The sequence below is a fragment of the Nannobrachium achirus genome, assembly GCF_963921795.1.
Source record: "Nannobrachium achirus genome assembly, chromosome: 18".
NCBI classification, from domain to species: Eukaryota; Metazoa; Chordata; class Actinopteri; order Myctophiformes; family Myctophidae; genus Nannobrachium; species Nannobrachium achirus.
In genome coordinates, this window is record NC_137825.1 from 56,378,525 (window position 1) to 56,405,380 (window position 26,856).

Below are 26,856 nucleotides of genomic sequence, written 5' to 3' on the forward strand. Positions count from 1 at the left end.
TTGCCTTGTCTTGTATGCTCAGAGTGTCCCAGCCAATTGCTGTACTGACGCATGCGAAAGCATTCATTCATGCCTCTGATTATCTCTGCCAGGCCGCGAACGTCGGGCATGGAGATTATGTTTTCGTCACCGGTCTGTGTGTGTGTGTGTGTGTGTGTGTGTGTGTGTGTGTGTGTGTGTGTGTGTGTGTGTGTGTGTGTGTGTGTGTGTGTGTGTGTGTGTGTGTGTGTGTGTGTGTGTGTGTGTGTGTGTGTGTGTGTGTGTGTGTGTGTGTGTGTGTGTGTGTGTGTGTGTGTGTGTGTGTGTGTGTGTGTGTGTGTGAGTGAGTGAGTGAGTGAATGAGTGATTCCAGAGCTAATCTTGCACAGGCCCTGGACATATCGAACCCAAACTGTTTATGCACGCTTACCAGCAGAGCGAGAAAGACTCTCCACAAATATGTGTCCAATCCGTATGCAGGTGGTGAAGTTATTGCCCGTACCTTGAGGCCGGGTGTCCACCAAAGATTTTTTTTCCTGAGCTCAACGTGTCTATATATATATAATATATATCCATTCATCCCATTGCCCAAAACGTGAAAAAAGTCTTTGAATATTTCAAATCGTTCTAAGGTTTTTTGTAAAACCTATGTTTCTATGTCAGTGGTGCTCAAACCTTTTCATATGAAGGACCCCCAAAATGATATGTATTTGGCCACGGACCCCCATATAAAACAAAAGTGTTCCAGGGACCCCCAGAAGCAAAATTTGAGTTACAAATGTTTGCTTAAAAAATAGTTATTCAAAGATTTGCACACATTTTCACGACTTTTCAAAAATAGCAGATTATTATAGCTATTTTTCAATAGCTAAAGTATAAAATAATTAACGCCCCTCCACCTTGGGCCCTAGTAACTCAGTCCCACTTTACCCCCCCTTGTGACGCCCCTGCCTGCCATGGTGTTAGCCTGAAGGGGGATGATGTAGAAGGAGGGATATTGCTGTGATAAGTACTGCTCTTGGCAGAGATGTAGAGATGGGATTTATGGCTCTTTGAAGTGAGCCGGATCTCTGGGATCCGTTCCTTTCAAAGAGCCGTTCAAAAGCCTGGCTCATTCTACTAGTTACTTTGTAGATTTGATTATAATTACAAATAACTTCAACCCTATATACATTTATTTCGGACACATACCGCCGGTAGGTACAAACCTGCCATTTGAAAATAGCCGATCTACAAGCTCACAATGCGTCGCAATCTGCTATTTTCAAATTATTTTTCAACATTTTACTCATTGGAAAACCTGTGAAACAGGACATTCTGCATAATGAGTACGTTCTAATATTGGTACTTTAAGTACATTAACATTCCAAACTTCTACTTTATTGCAGTTACAGTATTGATATTTTTTACTTAAGTAAAGAAATTGAGTACTTTTCCCACCACAGTTCATTTAGAAAGGAACGGCTCCCTAGTGTGAACCGAATCCTATCGTTCATTTCAAAGAGCCGTTCAAAAGACTCGATTCGTTCGCGAACGTCCCACCTCTACAGAGATGACATTCATATCCAGACGCTCTCAGAGTGGACTGTTACTGACCGTCTCTCTCTCTCTCTGCTATCGCTCTGTCTAGCTGGACCCAGACAACACCGGTTTCATCGCAGTGGAGAACTTCACCAGCTTGGTGGAGCACCATGAACTGCAGCTGGACCCAACCAAACTGGACATGCTGTTCGCTCTGGTCCAGAGCAATGAGAACGGACAGGTGTGCTACCAGGAGCTTATTGAGCTGGTGAGTGGGAATGCAGTGAACAGAGACTGACATACTGTACAGACATACATAAACATAATATAGGAATTGTGATTGTACATTCATACACATATACAGTACATGAACATACAATAATTAGTATTATATAGTACGTATGCTTAATAATACATACAAACATACATACAGTAGGTATAGATAGAGTAATATATAATATATATATACATACATACATAAACACATACTGTACATACATACACACAATCGTGTTTTTATGATAGTGTACACACACAGACATACACACATATGTGCATGCATGCATGCATGCATGCATACATACATACATACATACAACTTATTTACACATCACATGTTTGCAGGTATAATAAATGGTAAATTTATAGAGCGCTTTTATCCAAAGCACTTTACAGAGATTGTGCATTACATTCACCCATTCATTCATAGACCGGTGGCGGAGGAAACCATGCAAGGCACCAACCTGCTCACCGGGAGCAAGGGGTTCAGAGTCTTGCCAAAGGACCCTTCGACATTCACTCTGGGGGAGCCCGGATTCGAACTGGGAACCCTTCGGGAACCCTTCGTGCTCTAATAACGGTTTCTCTACCCCTGAGCTATGCCGCCCCAGGTATAAAAAGGTTGGTGAAATGATTTTAGTGCAAACCAAATAGGACGAATAGGAATAGAAAAGATCAAATATCGAACAAATATCATATTCATATATAAAGTGTGTAATAAAGACAGTTCCTCTGTTTCTTGTGCAAATAAAAGACATATCAAATACCAGAATATATCAAATATGCATCACATTTATGGGAAATGAAAGTATCTACAGTATCTACTATACAGTGTAATGGGAGCATGCAAGACTGAAATGGCGGCAGGTCCCGATGGCCCTTGTCCGTTCGTTCAGGATTTGATATTGCGGTATCGCATGCCTGATGGAAACGGCACTGACAGAGTGTGGCTGGGGTAGTAAGTGTCTTTGACGATCTGTTAATAGCCGTGGCTAGATGGCTATGCACCGGGTTAGGGTATATACTGTACTATGTATTGGAGGGAGTGAAGCTCAGTTACGAGTTTCGAACCTGTGCTGGTAGGCCTGTCACAATTATTATATTGCAATTATTTTGTCATCATCGTTTCCATGCTGAAAAATGTTCATATATTTTCAAACATTTTCAAAAACAGCGGAAATAGCCGATCTACAAGCTCACAACGGGTCGCGATGCAACACGTTGTGAGCTTGTAGATCGGCTATATCCACTATAATATTTTTCATTATTATTATAAAGTTGTCATTTCTTTGTATATTTAGGTTATGCGTCATATCTGCCGTGTGCAACTTCAAAGCCTAAGAGCCAAACAGAAATGTAATAGTCAACGACAAAAACACAATTAAATCGTTCAGCGCAGTTATTTGAGTGACACTTAATCGTCATGTAAAATGTCATAATCGCGACAGCTCTATGTGCTAGGCCGTCCACGTGCTGAGCTGTATCACTCTGCGTCCGAGGGCGGTGCAGTTTCCATACCAGGCAGGGATGTAGAAGGTCCCGAGGGAGCTTGCTGAATTTCATACATCTGGCTTCGGGCAGCCTGAGGCTGTACAGATGTTGGACCCTTTTTGCCAGGTGTGAGTTGCCCTTGCGAGGTCCTCAGAGCAGGGGTGTCGCACCAAATTCTGGGCCCTCGGGTACAAGGATTTGCTCTCATTTTGTGCTTTAACTATAAAAAAAATAGCAGATCTACAAGCTCGCAGCACGGCACCGGGTGCCGCGCTGCGAGCTTGTAGATCTGCAATTTTTTAAAAATCGTGGAAATGTCTTCGAATATTACAAATCCTTCTAAGGTTTTTTGTCAGTGGTGCTCAAACCTTTTCATGTGAAGGACCCCCAAAATGATATGTATTTGGCCACGGAACCCCATCTCAAAATATTTAGCTCCAGGGACCCCCCAGAAGCAAAATTTGAGTTACAAATCTACACTTAAAAAATACACGTATTCAAAGATTTGCACACATTTTCACGACTTTTCAAAAAAATTGCAGATCTACAAGCTCGCAGCGCGGCACTCGGTGCCGCGCTGTGAGCTTGTATATCTGCTATTTTTCAATAGCTAAAGTATCAAATAATTAGGGCCCCTCCACCTTGGGCCCTAGTAACTCAGTCCCACTTTCCCCCTCCTTGTGACGCCCCTGCCTCAGAGATGTGTGAGCTGAGAACAGAAGTCACTGGCCCTTTCCACTGCGACACCGTTGATGGGGATGGGTGCGTGCTCTCTCCCCTCTCCTGTTCTCTCCCGTCGTTTCGACAGTCAGCTCCTTGGTCTTCTCGACATCAAGGGCAAGGTTGTTCTCACTATAATATCACTGTGTCTGTGATCTGACCTTGTGCGGTCTCGTCATTGCTGATGCTCAGGCACATGCATCGTGCTGATGATGGTGGAGCTGAGTGCATAGCCACACAGTCATTTGTGTACATGGAGTAGAGCAGAGTTCTCCGAGGGGCTCCTCTGTTGAGGGTCAGTGGTTCTGGTGTGGTGTGGTGTGGTGTTCCCCATTTTTACTACCTGCGATGACCCAACAGGTAGTCCAGTATCCAGCTGCACACTGTCGGGTGCAGGCCCACGAGCTTAGTGTTGAGTGGGACTGAGTTACTAGGGCCCAAGGTGGAGGGGCCTTCATTATTTTATCCACAAGTTTCCGCGGGAGTTTACTGGAGACTATCAGGACCAAACTTCCGGGTTTAACAGCAGACATACAAGCTCACGTCGCGTCCCAGATGCAACCCGTTGTGAGCTTGTAAATCGGCGGCGGAACCTCGGTGCAGACGTTTGCGCAATGCACTATGGGGAGTAGGATAGCAGATATACAAAAAAATAGCAGATATACAAGCTCACAGCGAGCTTGTAGATATGCTATTTTTGAAAAGGCGTGAAAATGTGCGCAAATCTTTGAATATACATACATATATATATATATATATATATATATATATATATATATATATATATATATATATATATATCTTTTATGTTTATTTGATTTTCAATGAAGCATTTACATATCATTTTGGGGGACATTCACATGAAAAGGTTTGAGCACCACTGACATAGAAACATAGGTTTTTCAAAAAACCTTAGAAAGATTTGAAATATTAAGACTTTTCACGATTTTTCAAAAGTAGCAGATCTACAAGCTCGCGGCGTGGCACTCGGTGCAGCGCTGTGAGCTTGTATATGTGCTATTTTTCAATAGTTAAAGTACCCCAGGGCCCAGTATTTGGTGCGACACCCCTGCATGTCAGCCACCGTGATGTGGGCTGGCCTCCTCAGGTGCTGCCATCTCCGACTGGTTGGGGGCTGTTTGCCTTGAACCGAGCAGAACCTGTATTCGGCTCACACAGAGAGAGGGCGAGGGGTTTGCCACACAGGTGCTTCTGCTGCCTCTTGACGGCTGCTATTGTCTGTAACCTTCGCCACATACTTCTCACCTTAATATCTGTGGAGCTGATCTTATCCACTTCATGTGTGTACTCCCACTTGGCCTTTCTGACAGTCCTCTGCAAGGGGAGACGTATCAATAAAACCACACGGTCGTTGCCTCTGGGCCTAGAATTATTGAATGCTTTAACCAGTGAAAAATAGCAGATATACAAGCTCACAGTCGTGAAAATGTGTGCAAATCTTTGAATATGTATTTTCAAAGCGAACGTTTGTAACTCAAGTTTGCTTCTGGGTGGTCCCTGGAACTAAATATTTTGAGATGGGGGTCCGTGGCCAAATAAATATCAGTTTGGGGGTCCTTCACATGGAAAAGTATGAGAACCACTGACATAGTAGTCTCTCAAGAACAGACTAACTGAGCTCCAGTTAAGTGAAAAGGACCTTTTCTTTGACGATGGCTGGCCAGATTGCTGACATAGAAACATAGGTTTTCAAAGAATCTTGGAAGGATTCAAAAGACACTTATAGAATCGGGTCAAAATTCTAATTCTCACGATTTTTCAAAAATAGCAGATCTACGAGCTCGCAGCGCAGCACTCGGTGCTGCGTTGTGAGCTTGTATATCTGCTATTTTTCAATAGTTAAAGCATAAAATAATGATACACAATAATGTGTACCCTTTCTAAATGGGTTATCTAGTGGTGTAAAGTAACTAAGTAGATTTACGTAAGTACTGTACTTATGTACAATTTTGAGGTATTTGTACTTTAATTGAGTATTTCCAATTTCCAATACTTTTACTTCTACGCAACTACATCTCTGAGGCAAATGTTGTACTTTTACTCCACTACATTTATTTGAAGACTTTAGTTACTAGTTACTTTGCAGATATAAATCATAATGTAAAACATACATAAACCACTTTATAGCCCTATTATATAGCTAGGCTGTTTGAAAATAGGCGATCTACAAGCTCACAACGTGTCACGATGTGCTGTGAGCTTGTAGATCTGCTAATTTTCAAACATTTTGTTCTTTTACTTTTGGTACTTTTAATTCATTTTGATGCCAACACTTTCATACTTTAACTCAAGTACATAACCGGGAAAGTCTTCTGTGCACGTTCTGATCCAATTCCAAATCCTGTGACTGTGTAGGAGTACTTTGCTGATGTTATTCATGCACAGTGGGAATACACACATGAGAATTCCATAAGGTGTGTGAGAGGAGACCCTGTTCACACACATGCTCGACGTGCAAACACACACACGCACGCGCGCGCGCGCACACACGCATGCGCGCACACTCACTGACTGACTAAACAAAACAAAATGCATGACCACAATAAAATCATAATCCATAAAAGCAAGAATATAACATTTTGTACACGCACACACAAATCCACAGTTGCACATTCTGACACGTGCAGACATGCAGAGAGGGAACACACATTAACATTGAGAATCCCCTGGGACCCTTGTGTGTCTGAATACAAACTGTGCTGGAAAAAGTACTCGAATTTCTTACTTAAAGGGGAAGACCACCCATTCTTACTTAAAGGGGAAGACCACCCATTCTTACTTACAGGTGATACACCATGAAATTTCACTTTTCCTATTTTAAAACCTTTTTTTGGGGTCCCACTAGCACCTTCTATCCTCACAAAGTCCCATTTCTGACCGTTGTGTCTTTCTCTGGTTTTGAGAAGGCGAAGGTTAAAAGTATCCCACGGGTTCTCAAAACGGGCTATCCAGATTTGCTGCCGATTGTGACGTCATCTGCCGATTGTGACGTCATCATCAAAACATTTTTTTTTTTAAAGTTCCCCCTATTCTGTGTTGCCTCCAGTTCTAGGCAACACAGAAGAGGGGGAACTTTTTTTTAAATTTCCAAACAACTCCTCTAAGGTATATTAATGACATAGTTCAATATTGAAAATGGGTGGTCTTCCCCTTTAAGTGAAAGTATCAATACTGCAATGTAGAAATACTCTGTTACAAGTAACAGTCCGAGTTGTACTTGAGTGCACTGCAGTACTCACTGCAGAATGTCCTGTTTCACAAGTTTTCAAATGTATGACAATCTTTTGAAAATAGCCGACCTCCAAGCTCACAATGCGTCACATATCGCGACGCATTGTGAGCTTGTAGATCGGCTATTTTCAAACGGCCAAAATATATACAGGGCTGAAGTAGTTACTGTATGTTTTATGATAATAATCTACAAAGAAACTAGTAGCTAAAGGTTTGAAATAATTATAGTGGAGTAAAAGTACAATGTTTGCCTCTGAGATGTAATGGAGTAGAAGTAAAGCTACAGAAAATTGGAAATACTCCAGTAAAGTCAAAATACCTCAAAATTGTACTTAAGTACCGTACTTGAGTAAATTTACTTAGTTACTTTACACCACTGAGTGTAAGTCACTAAATATCAGACAGTGCCAAATTCGTACACATGCATGCATGTCCGTAATTTTAGAAAGGTTAAAGAATTGATTCTGTACCCTCCAAAGGGAGCAAGAAAGCTTTACGCTGGCAAAATGGACCATGCAGTTGGAAGTCTGCAGTTCCAGGAAAGGGAGGCTCATTCACTCCAATTAAAAATATTGATAAATCCACATGACGTACCGCGCAAGTGAACGCCCACGTGACGTTGACTCACAGACAACCGTTTCTCTACACATTCTGATAATCTTCATAATCTTCACTTGCATCTCTGTAATCCCTTAACAACACCGGTGTCGCAATATTTTTTCAAAACATGTCCCCAAAAAACAAAATCACATTTTCTTTCTGTAATAAAAAATAAAATAAAAAACGTGTCAAAAGTTTTTTTTTTGTTGTGTTTGCATTCCGGGAAGGCACCAAATTAATCTTTTGGGTCTCGAGCTAAAGAGTTTGGGAACCTCTGGACCAGGGACGTGCTGGGCCCCTGATTCAGCCCGGGAAAAAGAGTTGGAGAGGCCCTTGTTGTGCGCTATAGAGAGAGATCTCTCTCTATAGCGCTGCTGCTACTCAAAGATTTGTGACAAAGTGACAAGCCAGTGGGCCAATTACATGAGTTATATTTCGTCGTTGTCGGGTGGAAACCTTGTATGTCCAAAACCGTTTGTTTTGTATTTATCATTTTAAAAATGATTTAAACTAGTGAAAACAGCAGATCTACAAGCACACAACGCCTCGTTTTCACTACTTTTGTGCAACGGCCTTGTACGATGAAGCAGGGCTTTGCTTTACGAAAAAATGTACTAATTTGAAACTTGGAGATACAAGGTTTCTGCCCGACAGTGACAATTTACTTTGTTGGCCGCCCAGCCCCCAAAATGGAACAAAGGTCCGACATTTTAGTTTAATTTTTTTCCCTAATGGCCAGCCTGGACCGGCCGGGAATGAACCGGCCGTTCGGGAGTTGTCCCGCTTTTCCCAGTGGCCAGCACGTCCCTGCTCTGGACTACACCACTGTTGAATCTTGTGCTAAGGCAGTATTTTTGTCCTTTGCCTATGTGAGCTACACTTTAGGGGTAGACATTCATAAAGGAGCAGCCTTGATTCTCACAGATATGGGCACCTTGCTCTGCTCCTAGCAGCTGTATACGGCTGAGAGGAGTGTGATTAATTCAGAGCAATGCAATTCCAGGCATATTTTCACTTCCTTATGCAATTTTTTTTTCTCTGCCTCATTCTTGTTCTCTCTCCCTCTCTGTCTGTCTCCTAAATTCTCATGTTCCCCTTTCTCTCTCACTCTAACCTCTTTCTTTCTAAATGTTCTCCCTCACTACTAGAGCCCAGGGCTGTTGTCTCAAGGCCACATTTTGATGGTATTAGTCTCAGACCAGAGGACTCAGAATGTATTTTTTCCTCATTTCTCCAATGTTGGCTACTTTGAGATTTACCGTCAGTAAGAGGATCCTATTTTGGTTCTGGTTCATTCTCATTCTCATTGAATTCATTACTCAATCACTTGAATAATAATATTTTGCCTATGTCCATTGTCCGCCAGGTTGGAACGCACACTCCCATTAGGCCAAAAAAAATCACATTTGGTGGATCACGTGCCGTAGGTCCTATTTTTCACCTTGATTTCTTGGATCATGACACAACTTATACTGCCATAGGGGGCACCACAACCACTAGCAGTTGCTTCCTTGTGTCCTGATGGCTATACTATACCCCACAACTGACACAGCCCTGGGTAGGCCACCCGGCCATGTCGAAGATTTGTACTCCAAGGAAGGAGTGCATTTCTTTGTTTTTTTACTACATATCATCACTGACGGGCAGAAACCTCGTATCTCCAAGTTTCAAATGTGTATGTTTTTTTCGTAAAGTAAAGCCCTGCTTCATCATACAAGACCGTCGCCCAAAAGTAGTGAAAACAGCCAATCTACAAGCACACGACGCCTCGCAAGTTTAGTTAATTTTTTTGAATGATGAATACGAAATGAACGGTTTTGGACGTGGTTTTCACCTGACAATGACGATATTCATTATTTTTAATAGACATTTATACACAGAGTATGTAAGGCCTAATGTTCTCATCATCAGGAGCAGTAGTTCGGTGTTTTAACACTCCTCTTTCTCAGTATACCCAACTCTGAGCTTTTCCAAAATCAATAAAATATAATTGCAACTGTAAAATGTCTCGGGTCGGGAACACATCACTCCTAGAGCCGGCCTCTGTCTCTTATTCCCTTTATTACATTTCTCTCGCTCTCCTCCATCCCTAAATTCCGTCCGTGGTTTTGTAATGAAGGCTGTTCGATTTGGGGCACGTCCAAATCCTCAGGTCTCCGCCTGAAAAATGCACTGTGGCGATGCGGGCTGCTCCCCCACACTGACATTACCAGCTTACCTCCCTGCTTGTTTTGGGATTCTGCACTGCTCCCCTCGAAGTTTTCTTCTCCCCCTGAATAGGGCTGTCACGATTATGACATTTTACGTGACGATTAATTGTCACACAAATAATCGCTGAACACTGGAGCATATGAATAAAAATTACATTTCTGTTTGGCTTTGAAGTTGCACAGGGCAGATGTGACAAATAACCTAAATATACAAAGGAATGACTGTCAGGTGAAAAGAAGCAACTTGGACTCCTCATGCATAGAACGAAGTATGAGGTCTGTCCGTTGTCTCCCCAGGTTGGCAGAGGGAGTGTAGCGCACAGGATTAAATTAGCTAATTGACACTGGGTGAGAAATGGGTCACAAAATCGTCTGAAAAAATGTTAAGAAAATAAAAGGAATGAATATTTAATAACTTTATTCTTTATACATTTATAGAGGTATAATAGCCGATCTACAAGCTCACAACGCATCGCATCACAATGCGTTGTGAACTTGTAGATCTATTATTTCCACTACTTTTTTTTTAATGTTTTTGAAACATTTCAACATTTCTCAACATGGACATGATGAATATGACGCATTGACGATTATGCAAAGTAATTGCGACTACCTCAAATAGACGATTATGTAATAATGGTGACAGGCCCATCCCTGAACCATCTCATTTTAATGCCTCCTCTTTTTTAGACCTCAGACCTCGTTTCCTTCTCTCTGGCTCGTACCAAGCTCCTCAGCAGCATGAGTTATTGTGTGAAGGGGTTGCGGGGGTCACTTCTGCTCTGGTATCCGAAGGCATCAGAAGGCACACTTTTAAACATTGCCTGTCAGCCAAATGCAAATTGGCTTCGATCGGCCCGGCGCTGGTAGTAGCAGGCCGTAATCGGAGGTAATTTGAGTATGCCCCAACCTAGGGGAGATATCGACCGCGTGCGTCTGAATCGCTAAGATTTGTCTCCGCGTCCGTATGTGCAAACTCCCATCATGCACCTCCCCACCCACGAGCTTGCGTACAGACACACATACACACACATACACTTACTGTAGTGTACTGCATAACAATGTACATACAGTACAACCCTATACCCACACACACATACATGCATGATCACCCATGCCCCTTTCTCTGTATCGTCGTTGTCGGGTGAAAACCTTGTATGTCCAAAACCGTTTGTTTTGCATTTTTCATTTTAAAAATGATTTAAACTAGTGAAAACGGCAGATCTACAAGCACACAACGCCTCGCACCGCGAGGCGTTGTGTGCTTGTAGATCTGCTGTTTTCGCTATTTTTGTGCGACGGCCTTGTATGATGAAGCAGGGCTTTACTTTGCGAAAGAACGTACACATTTGAAACTTGGGAGATACGAGGTTTCCACCCGACAACGACGGTATGCATGCAGTTAGCATAAATTACCTATACAGACGCTCGCTCACATTCAATGAAAGACCACTGCAGATGGCCGTATTTCTCTCTCTCTCTCTCTTTTATACAGACATATACACTCCCATTGATGCACACAAGTGCTTCTGGCGCAGACTTGCTGACTAATTTCTGATAATGTGAATGGTCTCTCTGCGTCTCTCTTTCTCTGTGGCCCTGCCAGGTTTGTGCGAACATGGTCTCTCTTCCAGGGGTGTCGCACCGAGTGCCGCGCTGCGAGCTTGTAGATCTGCTATTTTTGAAAATGTGTGCTAGTCTTTGAAGGTTTTTTTTGAAAAACCTATGTTTCTGTGTCAGTGGTGCTCAAACCTTTTCATGTGAAGGACCCCTAAAAATGATATGTGTTTGGCCACGGACCCCCGTCTCAAACTATTTAGTTCCACGGACCCCCCAGAAGCAAAACTCATGTACCCCCCAAATAATCATATTTCAACTGGGGACCCCCCCCCCCCCCCCCCCACCCTACGAGCACTCGAGAGTTGAGGCATTACATTTTGTATAACACAATTCTATTGTGAAAATAGCAGTTGCGAGGCATTGTGAGCATGGAGATCGGCTATTTTCACAAGTTCTGACTCTAATATTTGACAATTTGGCCAATGTTTAATTTGACATTTTAGAGGTATTAAAAAGTCCTTGAATTGTCACTTTAGAAATGTGCAGATACCCTATGTTAGTTTGTTTACTGTTGAGTGAGAATTTATTTTTTCACATTAAGCTAATCATCTGGGGACCCCCCAAAAATAAATTGGGGAACACCCTGGGGGGTCCCGACCCACAGGTTGAGAACCACTGCTCTAACCCTCTCTCTTACCCATTTCCCTCTCCTCTCCAGCCATTTCATCCTTCCCAATCTCTCTCTCTCTCTCTCTCTCTCTCTCTCTCTCTCCCCTCCCTCTCTCTTCCACTAGGGAAGACACCATAGACAGTGTGTGACGGATGACATTGGTATTTTGAGTTAGAAAGTGCAGCGCTGCCATTCTATCATCTCCTGGATCTACGGTCTTGCCGCCCCGGCTTGAGTTAGGGCCCCGACTCCCAAGATGGAAAACCCCTGTCCGTTAAGATCGACTAGTGCGTAGCGTGTGAGATCCAGAGCGTGTGTGTGTGTGTGCGTGCATGCGTGTGTGTGTGTGGCTATTTCTCTGTGCCCTGTAAATGTGCTGTTGTGATTTAGAATCCTCGGTTGTAGTCCTGATGGCTCTCCACTGGTCGGAAGGTGGTGGCTGGTCATTCGATTGATTTACCCTTCTGCAAGCAAGCGTGAGCTCTCGGAGAACACAATGACACCATAGCACCATACACCCAGGCTGTGTCACACAACGTGTTCTAAAGCAGTGGTTCTCAACCTTTTCAGTCCGCGACCGCCAAAATAATCCTATTTTAACTGACACCCTGACAGGCATTGCATTTTGTAGAACACGGTTCTATTGAATATTTGTGAAAACAGCCGATCTACATGCTCACAACGCCTCGCGACGCGAGTCATTTAGGAGGTATTAAAAAGTCCTTAAATTGTCACTTTAGAAATGTGCATAAACCCTCTATACCCTTAAACTTTATGTTGGTTTGTTTTCTGTTGAGTGAGAAAACAATGTTGCACGTTAAGTTAATCATCTGAGGACCACCCCAAAATAATTTGGGGCCCCCGACCCACAGGTTGAGAACCACTGTTCTTAAGTGTAATAAGCACACATAAGAATACGGTATATTTCATCATAGTAGCCGGGGGTCTGACCCCATTTTGTATACCAGTAAGGCTCCCTAATCGGGAGATAAGCGACCGTAGGTCACTTATCTCCACAAATAGGGCAAAAATGTGTTTTGCCAAAATCTTCCTGATCCATGTTGATGACATGAGTGTAGACATACTGTGTAGTGATTTTCGTGATTTTAGGGCAAAATCTGTAGGAGCAGTGTCCAAAAATGTGTTTTTAAAAATCGGCCTGGAGGTGGCGCTATATGGGACAGATTCATGTTGATGGGATGAGTGTAGACATACTGTGTACCGATTTGCGTGATTTTAGGGCGAAAATTGTAGGAGCAGTGTCCAAAACTGTGTTTTGCAAGAATCGGCCTCATGGTGGCGCTAGAAGAGGGCCATGTGAGAAATGAGGGGTGGGGTCTCCGCGCCGGCAAGGCGGACGAATAGGTACCGGCCCCGGCTGTCCCGGTCGCTCCTAGCCGGAGTTACGGCATTTTATGTGAGCTGCAGTGTAGGGGGTCCTCCACTGGGGGCGCCACCACTTTTGCATCCGTTCTGGAGCACCAGGAGTCGGTGGTCCCCGGGAATTCCCCGTGAGCAGCCCCGTTGGGGTGGTCATTTGGTCATGTTTGCGCATTTGGTCATTTTTTACATCTGGGGGTCCCCCAGGGACCTGGGGGTCCCTGGAGCTCCGGGGGTCCTTGGAGGTTGTAGTTTGGCAGCCAAGGAACGTGTGTGCAAAATTTGGCATGGATCGGGGCAACGGTTGCGGAGATATAAGCAGGGAAAAAGTGTGACGTGTGAGGTGTGACAGACAGACTGACAGACAGACAGACGGAGGGACGGACGGAGTTACACTTTGTGGTGGTTTTGATAGTAAAGTGCGACCTACGGTCGCAATAAGCGCCATTCAAATGCGCAAATAAATGTTGCGAATATAGATAGCTCAATAGTGATAGACTTACAGTACACCACATTTGTCTGTGTGGTGCCTGCTTTGTGGGTGCCGTGGCGCAAAATGTCTTTCAACCACACACACACACGGATTCTGGGAGATGTGTTTGTGTGTGTAACAGCATTTGACATCTCTCAGGTTAGTCATGCAGACTCATCTGAGCTAGAGAACTCCATCCGCTCAGCCCCCAGGGCTGAATAAAGTAACACGCCACTAAAGCATCTTCCCCTGGGACAGCACACACACACACACACACACACACACACACACACACACACACACACACACACACACACACACACACACACACACAGCTAAGTCTTCTGCTCTATGATCCTCACCAATCACTGATTTCATATAGTAAAATGCCCTTTACATCCATGAACATGTAGGCTACTCTGCCTCCCACATGGCTTGAAAAGCCCTGTTTTTGGGGAGAGGGGTAGCTGAAAGTTGACCACAGGCAATAGCCTACGCTTCCTTGCGCTCGCGCTTTTTTTTTTTTTTTTTTTTCTTTATACTTTTATTTAGACATGCACATTACAAAACATCAAATACAAAAGATACATAAAAACCTCACACCAGATAATATACAAGGATATATACAAGGAGATGGGAAATATTATATACATAGGCTACTGTACAAAGGAGGAAGCAGGATAAAATATTAAAAAAGAAAATATTCCATGTGGGTTTAATCCAACAACCACAACAGATCTGCCCAGGTTTCATTACCTCTTGCCTCATCCACCAAGAGATCCATTTTAATTCTTGCCTTCAATTCAGAATAAAAGACAGACACCCTATCTGCTGTATAGAACCTTTGGTGATCATCCTTGTACCTTATCCACATTTTAAAGATGGACAGTTTAGCTATTGTTAAAATCAAATTGATACAATATCTGTCTCTAGGCGTTGTATTGAGACCCAAAATAATGTTTGACAATTCTACTCTAAATGTGACATTAAGCTGAGACATAAGAGCAGAAACATGGTTCCATGGCTCGCAGTGCATTGTGGGACTTGTAGTATTATAGTGGTGCGTGCAATATACCAGAGAGCCATTCTAATAGTAATTAGAGAAATTGCAATTTGGGAAATTGCGAGTGTGGTTGCATAAAAAGTTACATAAAAAAAGTTACCTTACTATATATGGTGTTTCCCATTCAAAGTCAATGGGAAAAGTTACGTCATAAAAGTTACTCACTATATATGGAGTTTCCCATTCAAAGTCAATGGGAAAAGTTACGTCATAAAAGTTACTCACTATATATGGAGTTTCCCATTCAAGTCAATGAGACTAAGAGTTTTGAAAAATGCAAAATTCCCCAGAGTAATAATGTGGTTGCCCTGGCAACCACACTAATTAAATATCATTCCGCGGGCCGAAGATAATTCATTCACAGGCCTGATTTGGCCCCCGGGCCTTGAGTTTGACATACTGTATGTCAGCGAGCCCACAACAAAAACAAAAAGTCACTACAGGCATTACATGCTACTTGTGCGTAGTGAAAAATGGACTTTCGAGCGAGAAAACACTGGATTAATGATTGATTAACGCGGTCCTGTATGGAGCCGTGGTCGGGTAGGACAGGCGATCGAAAATGGAATAAAGTGCTGCTTTTGACCAAACAACTGTTGGATCACCCTGGAAGCTTCTAAATACATACTTTTAAAGGTAGGAAAGTTGTTTTTCCACACCTACATTCTCCTTTAAGCTGAGATCCAACTCAAGGAGGGGAGCAGTATCGGCCTGCAAAGAGGATGCTCATGGAGGGGTTGTGTCGGATGAAGAAGAGGAAGGGATGGTCAGCAGTGAAGATGGGAGGGGGTGGTCCTCTACATTCCCACATCATCATAAGGGGATCTATGGCGGCAGCTGCCTCAGTGCCCTCCTCGTTCACTTCCACAAAGGCCTTGTGCACCACCTTGGAAAGCACCAGGTCGTTGGCTGGAGACAGGCCGGAGAAGTCACTCCTCTGTTCATCAAAAGCGTCCTCCATGCCCATCTTGATCAAGATGTCTTTCATGTCATATGTCTCCTCCATCTTGAAACAAGGCAGGCCGAGGAAAACCCTCGTCCAATCCATCATGCCTGGATTGGTCCAGTCCACAAACTTTTCATATGTTAGCTCCTTTTCTAGCTCCTCCAGGCCGGTCGTATGATCCTCCATCTCAAGGGGAAGAAAGATGAGCATGCTGAGGTCTTTCCCCACGTAGGGCAGCTCTAGGACCTGACACCTGACCTCAGGAATGACAGCAAAATGGAACATGGAATACTGGTGCATCATCTTCACCGGCTTGCTTTCAGTCTTGCTGAGTTTGAATGGAACAATGTTGGTGTCGTCTTCATGAAACGACTGGTCCCACTTGGCTTTGAAGTAGATGGCACTGATCAACACCAGTCTGGTACGATGATCCACGGTACCAGGTACAAGCAAGTCCTTGATTTTATCTTGTGTCTGTTTCTCCACCCAGCTGTTCATGTTCAACCTGGCTCCTTCTGCGTTGCAAATGAAGTCCACAGGCTCCAGCTGTGCATCATTTTCTTTCCTAGTGGCACTTAAGAACTCCTCAAAAAACTGGTAGGACCTCTCTCCATACAGTCTGTTGACCAGGCTGAGGGCATAGGACTTCCCTGGCTTGTTCAGGTCACCCTTAAGGTTAGAAAAGTCCATGTGGACGTCGTCCTTAAAGTGCAAGACCTGTGACATCTGTGTGGCTGTGTTGCCACGGGCTCCAAGCAGCACCATGGCCAGAGCAGAGGAGATGCTGATAGGAGAGTAGAAAACATTGCCAGTGTTGTTATTTTCTGACAGCTGTTTGAACAGAGATAGGGAAAACCTGTTGCTGGCGACTGCCGGGGTCATTAAAACTTTAGAATTGTTCATGTTTGACAAACAAGTAACCTGTTTGCTGTAGGAGTGTCCAGGAACAAATGTATCAGTGATGAGTATTGTGAGACAAACAGAATAAGGTAATTCTCAGGTTATTCTATAGCTCTTTAGTGTTTACTTCTCTCAATAATGGGGGATGTTACGGTTTTAAGCTGCTGTTCCCTGACGTCATCCATGCCCAAATATGGAGTTCTGTGTCAGTCTCACATAACACTGTATTTTTAGTTTTAGTTCTTTTTCTGTCATGGCTACTGTCTTATCTTACTACTATTATAATTTGAGAGGGTCCCCCTTTTTGAGCGGTGCAAACCGCTCCTATGCCCTATTACAAAAATTATGATGTCACTAATGATGATGACAGGAGTTAGCCAGACCAATGAAACACTTCGATTCTGTTGATTTGTCCATGATGTCATAGGCACAGCGGCCCCCCTAAGGGGTCGCGGCCCCCCTGTTGAAGACCTCTGCCTTATTTATGCTGCCACATCTGCATACATGCACTCTCGTTACATAGAATATGAAAACCTTACAACAATGTGCACTTCAGCATAGAGTAGTACATTCACACTTAGTTCCTCCATCTTGCACTCATCTCCCAAGATGGCTGGCACTTGCTTTAGATCCAGCGACACATTTCCACATAATTACATCTCAGACTCAGAGCAAGCTGAATAAGACAATCACTCTTGGTGTCTATAGGGCGGTCACAATTATTACATAATCGTCTAATCGTGATTATTTGACATTATCGCAATTATTTTGTCATAATCGTCATAATCGTGAATGTTGAAAAATTACAGAAATAGTGGAAATAGCAGATCTACAAGCTCACAACGCGTTCGCGACGCGTTGTGAGCTTGTAGATCGGCTATTTCCACTATCAATGGTATTTTTTAAGTAGTACGTTGTCAAATATGTCAGTAATTTATTTGTGTATTTAGGTTATGTGTCATATGCAATGTACAACTTCAAAGCCTAAAAGCCAAACAGAAATGTAATTATCAACGACAAAAACACAATTAAATCGTTAATCGCCAATTATTTGAGTGACAATTAATCGTCATGTAAAATGTCATATCGTGACAGCCCTAGGTGTCTAAGTTCACACATGATACTTAATGTGTGATACTTAATAATATACAAGCTTGACCATTGTGCAAAATGTAATAGCCAACCACCATTAATAATCACCATTAATCGGTGTAATAATATACAAACTGTATGTGTTTGCGGATGTATTTTTCTTCTCACTAAATATTGTCTGGCCAGCATAATAGGGATGGGACGATAATCGCTGTTATCGTTTCACGTGATAAAAGCACTCATGATAATCGTATCGTGGAGATTTAAATTTATCATGAAATTGTCCTCCGTCTTGCACTGGGATTGATTCACCTTTTATTTGCTGAGCTGCTTATCTGGTACCTCTTTAATTGGTAAAACGGACTTGTAAATAACCTACTTGATACAGTCTTTTTTACAGTCTCTACCAAATCTTGTTGCCAAAAAACAGTTGTGAGCTTGTAGATCGGCTATTTTCTGGCGAATATTCCGCCCCAGGATAATGAATGTTGGGGAGATTTTGATTATCGCGATAATATCGTGAATTGCTATTATTTTGGTCACAATAATCGCGAGATGGAATTTTCATAATGGTCCCATCCCTACCAGCATGCAGTTTGTGCTGCATCCGTCCGTTCCTGTGCCTGTCAGGTTTGTGCAAATGTATGTCTCCTCTGTGAGAGCTTCATAAACTTTAGAAAATGTTGTGTGTGACGCTGCCCTGCTGTGGTCTTGTTCTCCACGTCTCATGCCTGCTTGCACGGGGGTAAATCAATGGAATGACCAGTCACCACCTCTTGACTAGAGGAGAGTAGGGACCAGGATCAGGGGTGTCGACACCAAATTCTGCGCCCTGGGTACAAGGACTCACTGTGGGGCCCCTGTGCTTTAACTATTGAAAAATAGCAGATATACAAGCTCACAGCGCGGCACCGAGTGCCGCGCTGCGAGCTGGTAGATCTGCTATTTTTGAAAAAAAAAAAAAAAAAGTGAAAATCTTTGAATATTTCAAATCCTTCTAAGGTTTTTTTTTAAAACCTATGTTTCTGTGTCAGCGTCAGCAGTGCACAAACTTTTTCATGTGAAGGACCCCCAAAATGATAATGTATTTGGCCACGGACCCCCATCTCAAAATATTTCATTCCAGGAACCCCCCAGAAACAAAATTCGAGTTACAAATGTTCGCTTAAAAAAACCCACATAATTATATTCAAAGCTTTGCACCCATTTTCACGACTTTTAAAAATAGCAGATCTACAAGCTCGCAGCGCGGCACTCGGTGCCGCGCTGTGAGCTTGTAGATCTGCTGTTTTTCAATAGCTAAAGTATAAAATAATTAGGGCCCCCCTCCACCTTGGGCCCTTGTAACTCAGTCCCACTCCCCCCACCTCCCTCCCCCACCCTTGTGACGCCCCTGACACGGATCACAACCAATGATAAGTTAAATCGCAACAACTGTCAGAGCTTTCAGGAGACGTGCCAGTCTGTGTGCAGAGGGCAAACTAGGGACACGCGGAGTCTGTGCATGCCTACGGTATGTGCCATGTGTGTAATTGCACATATCGATTTCCTTAAAGAGAGCACCCTCGATGCTATCATGTACCGGCCATGCAAATAGAAGAAGAAGTGGGTCATTGTTTTCATTCGAGGGTAATTTGGTCGACGTGCGGAACGGGAGATTATGTTGGGGATTCTCTTTGTTCCGCCTCAAGAATTATTGAATGCTTTAACCGGTGAAAAATAGCAGATCTACAAGCTCACAGCGCGGCACCGAGTGCCGCGCTGCAAGCTTGTAGATCTGCTATTTTTGAAAAAGTCGTGAAAAAGTGTGCAAATCTTTGAATATAATGTATTTTCAAAGCGAACGTTTGTAAATCAAGTTTTTCTTCTGGGTGGTCCCTGGAACTAGATATTTTGAGATGGGGGTCCTTGGCCAAATGCATATCATTTTGAGGGTCCTTCACATGAAAAGGTTTGAGCACCACTGACATAGTAGTCTCTCAAGAACAGACTAACTGAGCTCCAGTTGAAGTGAAAAGGACCTTTTCTTTGACGATGGCTGGCCAGATTGCTGACATAGAAAGATAGGTTTTTCAAAAAATCTTAGAAGGATTCAAAAGACACTTATAGAATCGGGGCAAAATTCAAATTTTCACGATTTTTCTAAAATTGCAGATCTACAAGCTCGCAGCGCGGCACTCTTGTACATCTGCTATTTTTCAATAGTTAAAGCAGTCAATAATCCTAGGCCTAAATGGGTTAAAGCGTATCAAATGTGAGGTTTCGCTTGCGAAATGCTTCACCATGTTCACCCAACAATGACTTTTTGTCTATGGATTACTCACCCCTATATTTTTTTTGTTTTTGTCAGATTCCTAAGCCAATAATTTGATGACCAGCAGTATTGTCCTATAGAGGGTATGCGTGTGACATCATCATAGAAAGAAATTATGCGGGAACAACTTGACAGCTCATACATCCAAACAGAAAAGTCCTATCTGATTGTATTAAACGACGTTAAACTCCCTTTGCCACTCACTTTGCCACTCGATTTGACATTCACTTTATGCATGCGCATACCCTCTATAGTAGCGCTATTCAACCTGCGGCCCGTGGGCCACATGCGGCCCTACGGCATGTCTATGCGGCCCCTCATGGTCATACCAATAAAAATATATTTTGTCTACTTTCAGTGTGGACAAAATAATTCTGATGTATTTTTTTAGTTTCTCTCCAAAACCACTAGGAAACGATTTTTTTTCTTGTTCTATACAAGACATTTTTGCTGTTTTGTTTGTTCCATAATTTCATCATTAGTCATTCCATGATAATATTTTTGTTCAATGAGGTTTGGACTTATAGATGTAAATGTGGCTGTTTGCTGTGTGTTAACTGAATTTTTAGACTACTAATGTAGTGTGTTACAAAATCATTGGCTAAACGTCCAAAATAGGATCATAATTTTTAGCTTGCGGCCCTTGGACTTTTTGTATTTTGCTGAGTGGCCCCTGAGCCATCTGAAGTTGAGTAGCCCTGTCTATAGAGACACAAAGAGTCTCCTCAAAGTATTGGCTTAGGAATGCGACAAAAACAAAGGAATGCGATAAAAAAATCCATATCCATGGCATGCGGTGAATAATCGATAGAAAAGAAAGTCATTTTGGGAATGAACTATCCCTTTAATGTCCAAGCCAAAGGACTGCCAAAACACCTGTATCCCTGCAGGTATTAGCTGTCCGCCGCCAGGGTGTTTGTGACATTTAACGGCTATAACGTGGTCGTTAAAAGGCTATTGGTTGTAAAGATTTCAGTTGCGGCCTCTTTGGCTGCATTAAGTGCCCACAGTAGTGCATCACTGCTAGAGGATACGGACGCAGCCCATTAGCATCACTGTCACGGGCAAGCACCAACACACACAACCCCGCATAGTCATGTTTTGTGCATGCACACGCACGCACGCACGCACACACACGCGCACGCACGCACACACACACACACACACACACACACACACACAGTCAGTGGTGTACTAACGTATGTGACACTCATACATTCTTCTAGATGAGTTGTCGGCTAAAAGTTGTGCACTTTGCTTAAGTGTCCAATAGGGAAGTTTTTTTTTTCCCCCTTCAGTTTTTCGCCCCTGATGACTAAACCATGAAGGAGAGTTATATGACTATGGGCTTGTCGAAGGATGGACGCAGACTGGCATTCTAAAAGGATTTGGCCAGAACATAAGCGGAGAATCTGGGTCAGGGTAGACTCAGCGAAGTCAGTGCTGACATCCACAGAGGTTTGGATTATACTGTATGTACAGTATATCGTCGTTGTCGGGTGGAAACCTTGTATGTCCAAAACACTTTGTTTTGTGTTTATCATTTTGAAAACGATTTAAATGAGTGAAAACAGACGATCTACAAGCACACAACGCCTCGCACCGCGAGGCGTTGTGTGCTTGTAGATCGGCTGTTTTCACTACTTTTGTGCGACGGACGGCCTTGTCTGATGAAGCAGGGCTTTACTTTGCGAAAAAACATACACATTTGAAACTTGGAGATACGAGGTTTCTGCCCGACAGTGACGATATGTATATAAACACTGTATTTTGTTAGTCGTTTGGATTCTAAAATGACTAACAAAATAGAGTGTTTTAAAGGTGTGCAGATCCTGTTAATCAAGTCTTTGTAAAATGAGCACAAAGACTACAGCAAGTAAAGAATGCTGAGGTCCAGGCAAAACCACACATGGTTTAATAATTAGTCTTAGTACATGCTGAGTCATTTAGTACCATCAATTGAATGATGTATTTGCATGAATAAATGACAATGCTGTTAACGGCGGGCCTTTTGGAGTCAACCCCTGTAGGGTGTGTGTGTGTGTGTGTGTGTGTGTGTGTGTGTGTGTGTGTGTGTGTGTGTGTGTGTGTGTGTGTGTGTGTGTGTGTGTGTGTGTGTGTGTGTGTGTGTGTGTGTGTGTGTGTGTGTGTGTGTGTGTGTGTGTGTGTGTGTGTGTGTGTGTGTGTGTGTGTGTGTGTGGGCGCGCCCTCTATAATTGGTAAAGCGAACCTGTAGAGAACGTACTTGATACAGTATGTTTTTGTCGCTCTCTACCAAATCTCGCTGCCAAAAACAGCCAATCTACAAGCTCACCGTGAGCTTGTAGATCTGCTAATTTTGGCAAACATTCCGCCCCAGAATATGGATGCTGGGGATCAAATGGACTTTTAAGCATCATTTGATTTATCTCAATGTTATCGCAAATCGCTATTATATTGGTCTCAATAATCGTGACATTACATTTTCATATCGTCCCATCCTTATACTGTAAATGGCTTTAAACAGATATAGAGTACAGTATAGAATGGACCAAACCGAAGTGTGTGTGCTCAACACTGCCGTTCGAACAGCCCTCGGTTTCTTCCAGCTGTCGTTAGCGTTTCCCCAGTATGGAGCTTTAAGCTATTGACCATGTGGTACGGCTAATTAAGCCATCAAGGACAGCAGCCAGAGCTGAGAGCAGTATGTGCAGTCAGAGGGACCTCACGCAGCTTCCATGAAGCCCGATACTCCTGGTGTGGGGGAGAGACACAATATGCCCCCCACACACACGCTGTCAATTAGGCCGCTCAGCTGTTCTATCTGGTCTATCTTTAGCTCTCTTTTTTTTTTTTTGCGCTTACCCTCAGGATCAATTATCCTTGGCAGACTTTGTCTGGTAAGGAGAACTCCTTGGTTACAAGGCCTTGTCGATGGCCGAGACCGAGTGGGAGGTTTTCCCGTGGCTTGTTCGGGGCGTGATGTGATTTTCCTTGCATGCTCCCATTGCTTCCCAGTGTGTCTGCAATACTGTTTTCCTAAGGCTCAGCCAGTGGTGTCAGTTCAGAAAAAGCTAAGGTATGGCAACATGACTGGAGTCTTGCACGCGTGCTTTCGCGCGCGTGCAAGACACCAGTCATGTTGCCATACCTTAGCAACAGGCATGATGCCTTTATTTTAAGTACATTCTATTTTTTCCCCACGTTTTTACAGTTTCTTGGGCTAGATATGGCAGCCTGGAACGGTTGTTGAAGTGCAGCTAAACTTGGCATGTTAGTAAACGTGCCACAATTAACAATAATGCATTGCACCTGTGCAGCTGACCTGCGGAACCTGGGAATATACGATTTTGTCAAGATGGGGAGAATACAAGTGTGGAGAATATAATTATAATACCTTGTTAAAGTGACCATTTTGTAAAATGTTGCATTTGTAGTTATTTTAATGTAATTTAACAACATAATAACCAGAACAGATAGACAAAGAGACATTCATGGATTTATATTTAAAAGTAACTTTTATTCTCCCCCCCTGGACCCAGGGTATGGCAGCTGCATACCCCTGCCATACCCAATTGACGCCCCTGTCTGCACACTGTTTTCTCAAGGCTCAGCCGTCAATGTCTACTTCATCTGGGGGGGCTTATACGCACTTTATTGTCTGCCTTCCTCCCACCTCTCTCTCTCCCATCCCCACTTCAAAGGGTTACTAATGCTGCCTTTAGACGCGGAGGTCCCGCATGTATGTTGGCGGAATGACAACTGTGTCTGACCGCGGCGTCCCTGGGGAGCGCTCAGGAGCATAGATCTCCGAGTAGTAGCAAATCAAACCGGCCGGGGGAAAGCACCGCGGCGCGCAGCGAGATGAGAGAGGCGGCAGGTGTTTTCAGTGAACAAACACAGATAAACCAAATTCGAAAATGCTGTCGTCATTTCGAGAAGGAGCCAGGGACATGCTGGGCCCCTGATTCAGCCCGGGAAAAAGAGTTGCAGAGGCCCACATTGCGCGCTATAGAGAGAGAGATCTCTCTCTATAGCGCTGCTGCTACTCAAAGATTTGTGACAAAGTGACAAGCCAGTGGGCCAATTACATGAGTTATATTTCGTCGGTGTCGATCTACAAGCACACAACGCCTCACGGTGGGAGGCGTTGTGTGCTTGTAGATCTGCTGTTTACACTACTTTTGTGCGACGGCCTTGTATGATGAAGCAGGGCTTTGCTTTGCGAAAAAATTTACAAATTCGAAACTTGGAGATACAAGGTTTCTGCCCAACAGTGACGATTTACTTTGTAAGTCCCCAAAATGGAACGAAGGCCGACATTTTATTTTTTATTTTTTCCTAATGGCCGGCCTGGACCTTCCGGGAATGAACCAGCCATTCGGGAGTTGTCCCGCTTTTCCCAATGGCCAGCACGTCCCTGGAAGAAGCCCTGTGGTGGAGGATAAAAGACATTGTGTTTTACACTCCCTATCCACTCACAGTGACTTCCCTTTTAGTAGCACGCACAGTGTCGCACACGCACACTTCTCTCTGCCAAGTTTCTTGCCCACTGTGATGAAGACATTGAAAACAAGAAAAGGGGGATGTCATACCTCCTGCCCGCTTGTTTGCGTAAGCGCATTCGGACTGGTATCTTATTTTTTTTCATCGCTGCTTAATTTCCCTTTCCTCCCTCCCAGGGACGTGCAGAGAATGTTAGAGAGGCAGGGGCTGAAATTTCCAAAATGGTCTTTTCGTGAAAATATCAAAAATAGACGACCTCCAACTAGCTCACAACGTGTCACAGTTGTGAGCTTGGAGGTCGGCTATTTTCGGTGCTTGATACCACACTAAACTAAGCATGTTAATCAAGTGAATACTGGAGATTTGGCGTATAACATGGATTTCTACACAGAGAGGGCAATTCTTTCAACAAAAGATGTTCAGGAGAGTTTGGACAAGGCAATTCTCTTGAATACTGCCTTCACGTATGGCACAGAAAGAGGGCGTTTGCGTTTCTTTCACCATAGTGAAAACTGCATTCATGGTCTGGAGAGGGAACTTTTTTCACAGAGGGGTAAAAGGGCAGGGGCTTAAAGGTGATACACCATGCATTTAAAAAGTATTTGTCATATTGTTTATGTCCCAAAAACGTTTTTCAAAAGGTTTGAGGCTAAATTACCACTCCTGAATAGAGAGCCTCTCTCATTTTTGAATGGCTCTCAGAGCATTTTCAGCTGCAGTACCACCTTTGGCCTGAAAAAAAAAAATCTTTTGAAAAGAAAATTGTTTAAAAAATAAAAATAAAAATCTTCAAAAACGGCCGTCGATGACGTCAGCGACGGCAGCAAATCTGGACAGCCTGTTTTGAGAACCCGTGGGATGCTTTTAACCTCCGCCTTCCCAAAACCAGAGAAAGACACAATGGTCAGAAATGAGACTTTGTGAGGATAGAAGGTGCTAGTGGGACCCCAAAAAAAGGTTTTAAAATAGGAAAAGTGAAATTTCATGGTGTATCACCTTTAAGCCCCCTTTGAAGTCTATGTGTGCACATGCCTGCCTCCCTCCTAATGCCCCCAACCCTCCTCTTCCTCTGCCTTTTCCTCACAGCCTCGCACACTGTACAGTATAATTGCATTCGCCGCTCCCAATTTCCATACTAAATATGCTTCCCCTCCTTCCATTGGAGGGCTGACTTGCATCACTTTGACTCTATGCTGGTTATCGCTGGCTGTACCACAGGCCCTCACACCCTCATTGTTCAACCACCAGCATCATCATAATTAACCGGAATGTGTCTCGAGGCATGCCGCTCTGCCAACTTTATAGCGGCGTCAAAAACAGCTCAGCACTATTTTCCGTTGCTCCTAAATGATTTCTTTCAACAACAGCAACAAAAAAGGAAGAGACAATTAATTACTCCATTTGCGTACCAATTTGCGAATTATTTGCTCAATCATTGAAATAGTTTGTCTCTTGATTTGTTTCATTTGTTATAGCTTATGTAGACATTGCCAACACCCCTAATCCCCACTTCCCCCTTTCGATATGTTCCCTGTAGTCTCCGGATGTGATGTCCACACAGCTGTAGCTGATGAATTATAGCTGGTGTGTTTTAGCGGGTGGGCTCTGCTGTCTTTCGGGGACACTCTGAGATGCGATTAATTGTCACTCAAATAATTGCGATTAACGATTTAATTGTGGTTCTGTCGTTGACAATTACATTTCTGTTTGGCCTGTAGGCTTTGAAGTTGCACATGGCAGATATGACACAGAACCTAAATATACAAAGAAATGGCTGACATGTTTGACAACTTTATACTTAAAAAAGAACATTGATAGTGGAAATAGCCGAGCTACAAGCTCACAACGCGTCGCATCGCGAGCTTCTAGATCTGCTATTTCCACTATTTTGGAAAATGTTTGAAAACACATGAACATTTTTC

At 43.3% G+C, this 26,856-nt stretch overlaps 2 protein-coding genes across 2 annotated transcripts in view; one reads left to right on the forward strand and one right to left on the reverse strand.

Annotated features, from left to right (window-relative positions):
* The window catches only part of rhbdl1 (rhomboid, veinlet-like 1), a gene marked incomplete at both ends in the record, with an annotated part of 122,703 nt that overhangs the window by 31,682 nt on the left and 64,165 nt on the right, over nucleotides 1–26,856 (forward strand). Inside the window, one exon of the mRNA XM_080747658.1 lies at nucleotides 1,610–1,768. Within this exon, the coding sequence (XP_080603784.1) occupies nucleotides 1,610–1,768 (159 nt within the window). The remainder of the gene's footprint in view (nucleotides 1–1,609; nucleotides 1,769–26,856) is intronic.
* On the reverse strand, nucleotides 15,886–17,025 carry LOC308303825 (leukocyte elastase inhibitor-like; the record flags this gene model as incomplete). Its single annotated transcript, XM_080748322.1, has 1 exon — nucleotides 15,886–17,025. One exon carries the CDS (start codon nucleotides 17,023–17,025, stop codon nucleotides 15,886–15,888), a length of 1,140 nt encoding a protein of 379 aa, XP_080604448.1.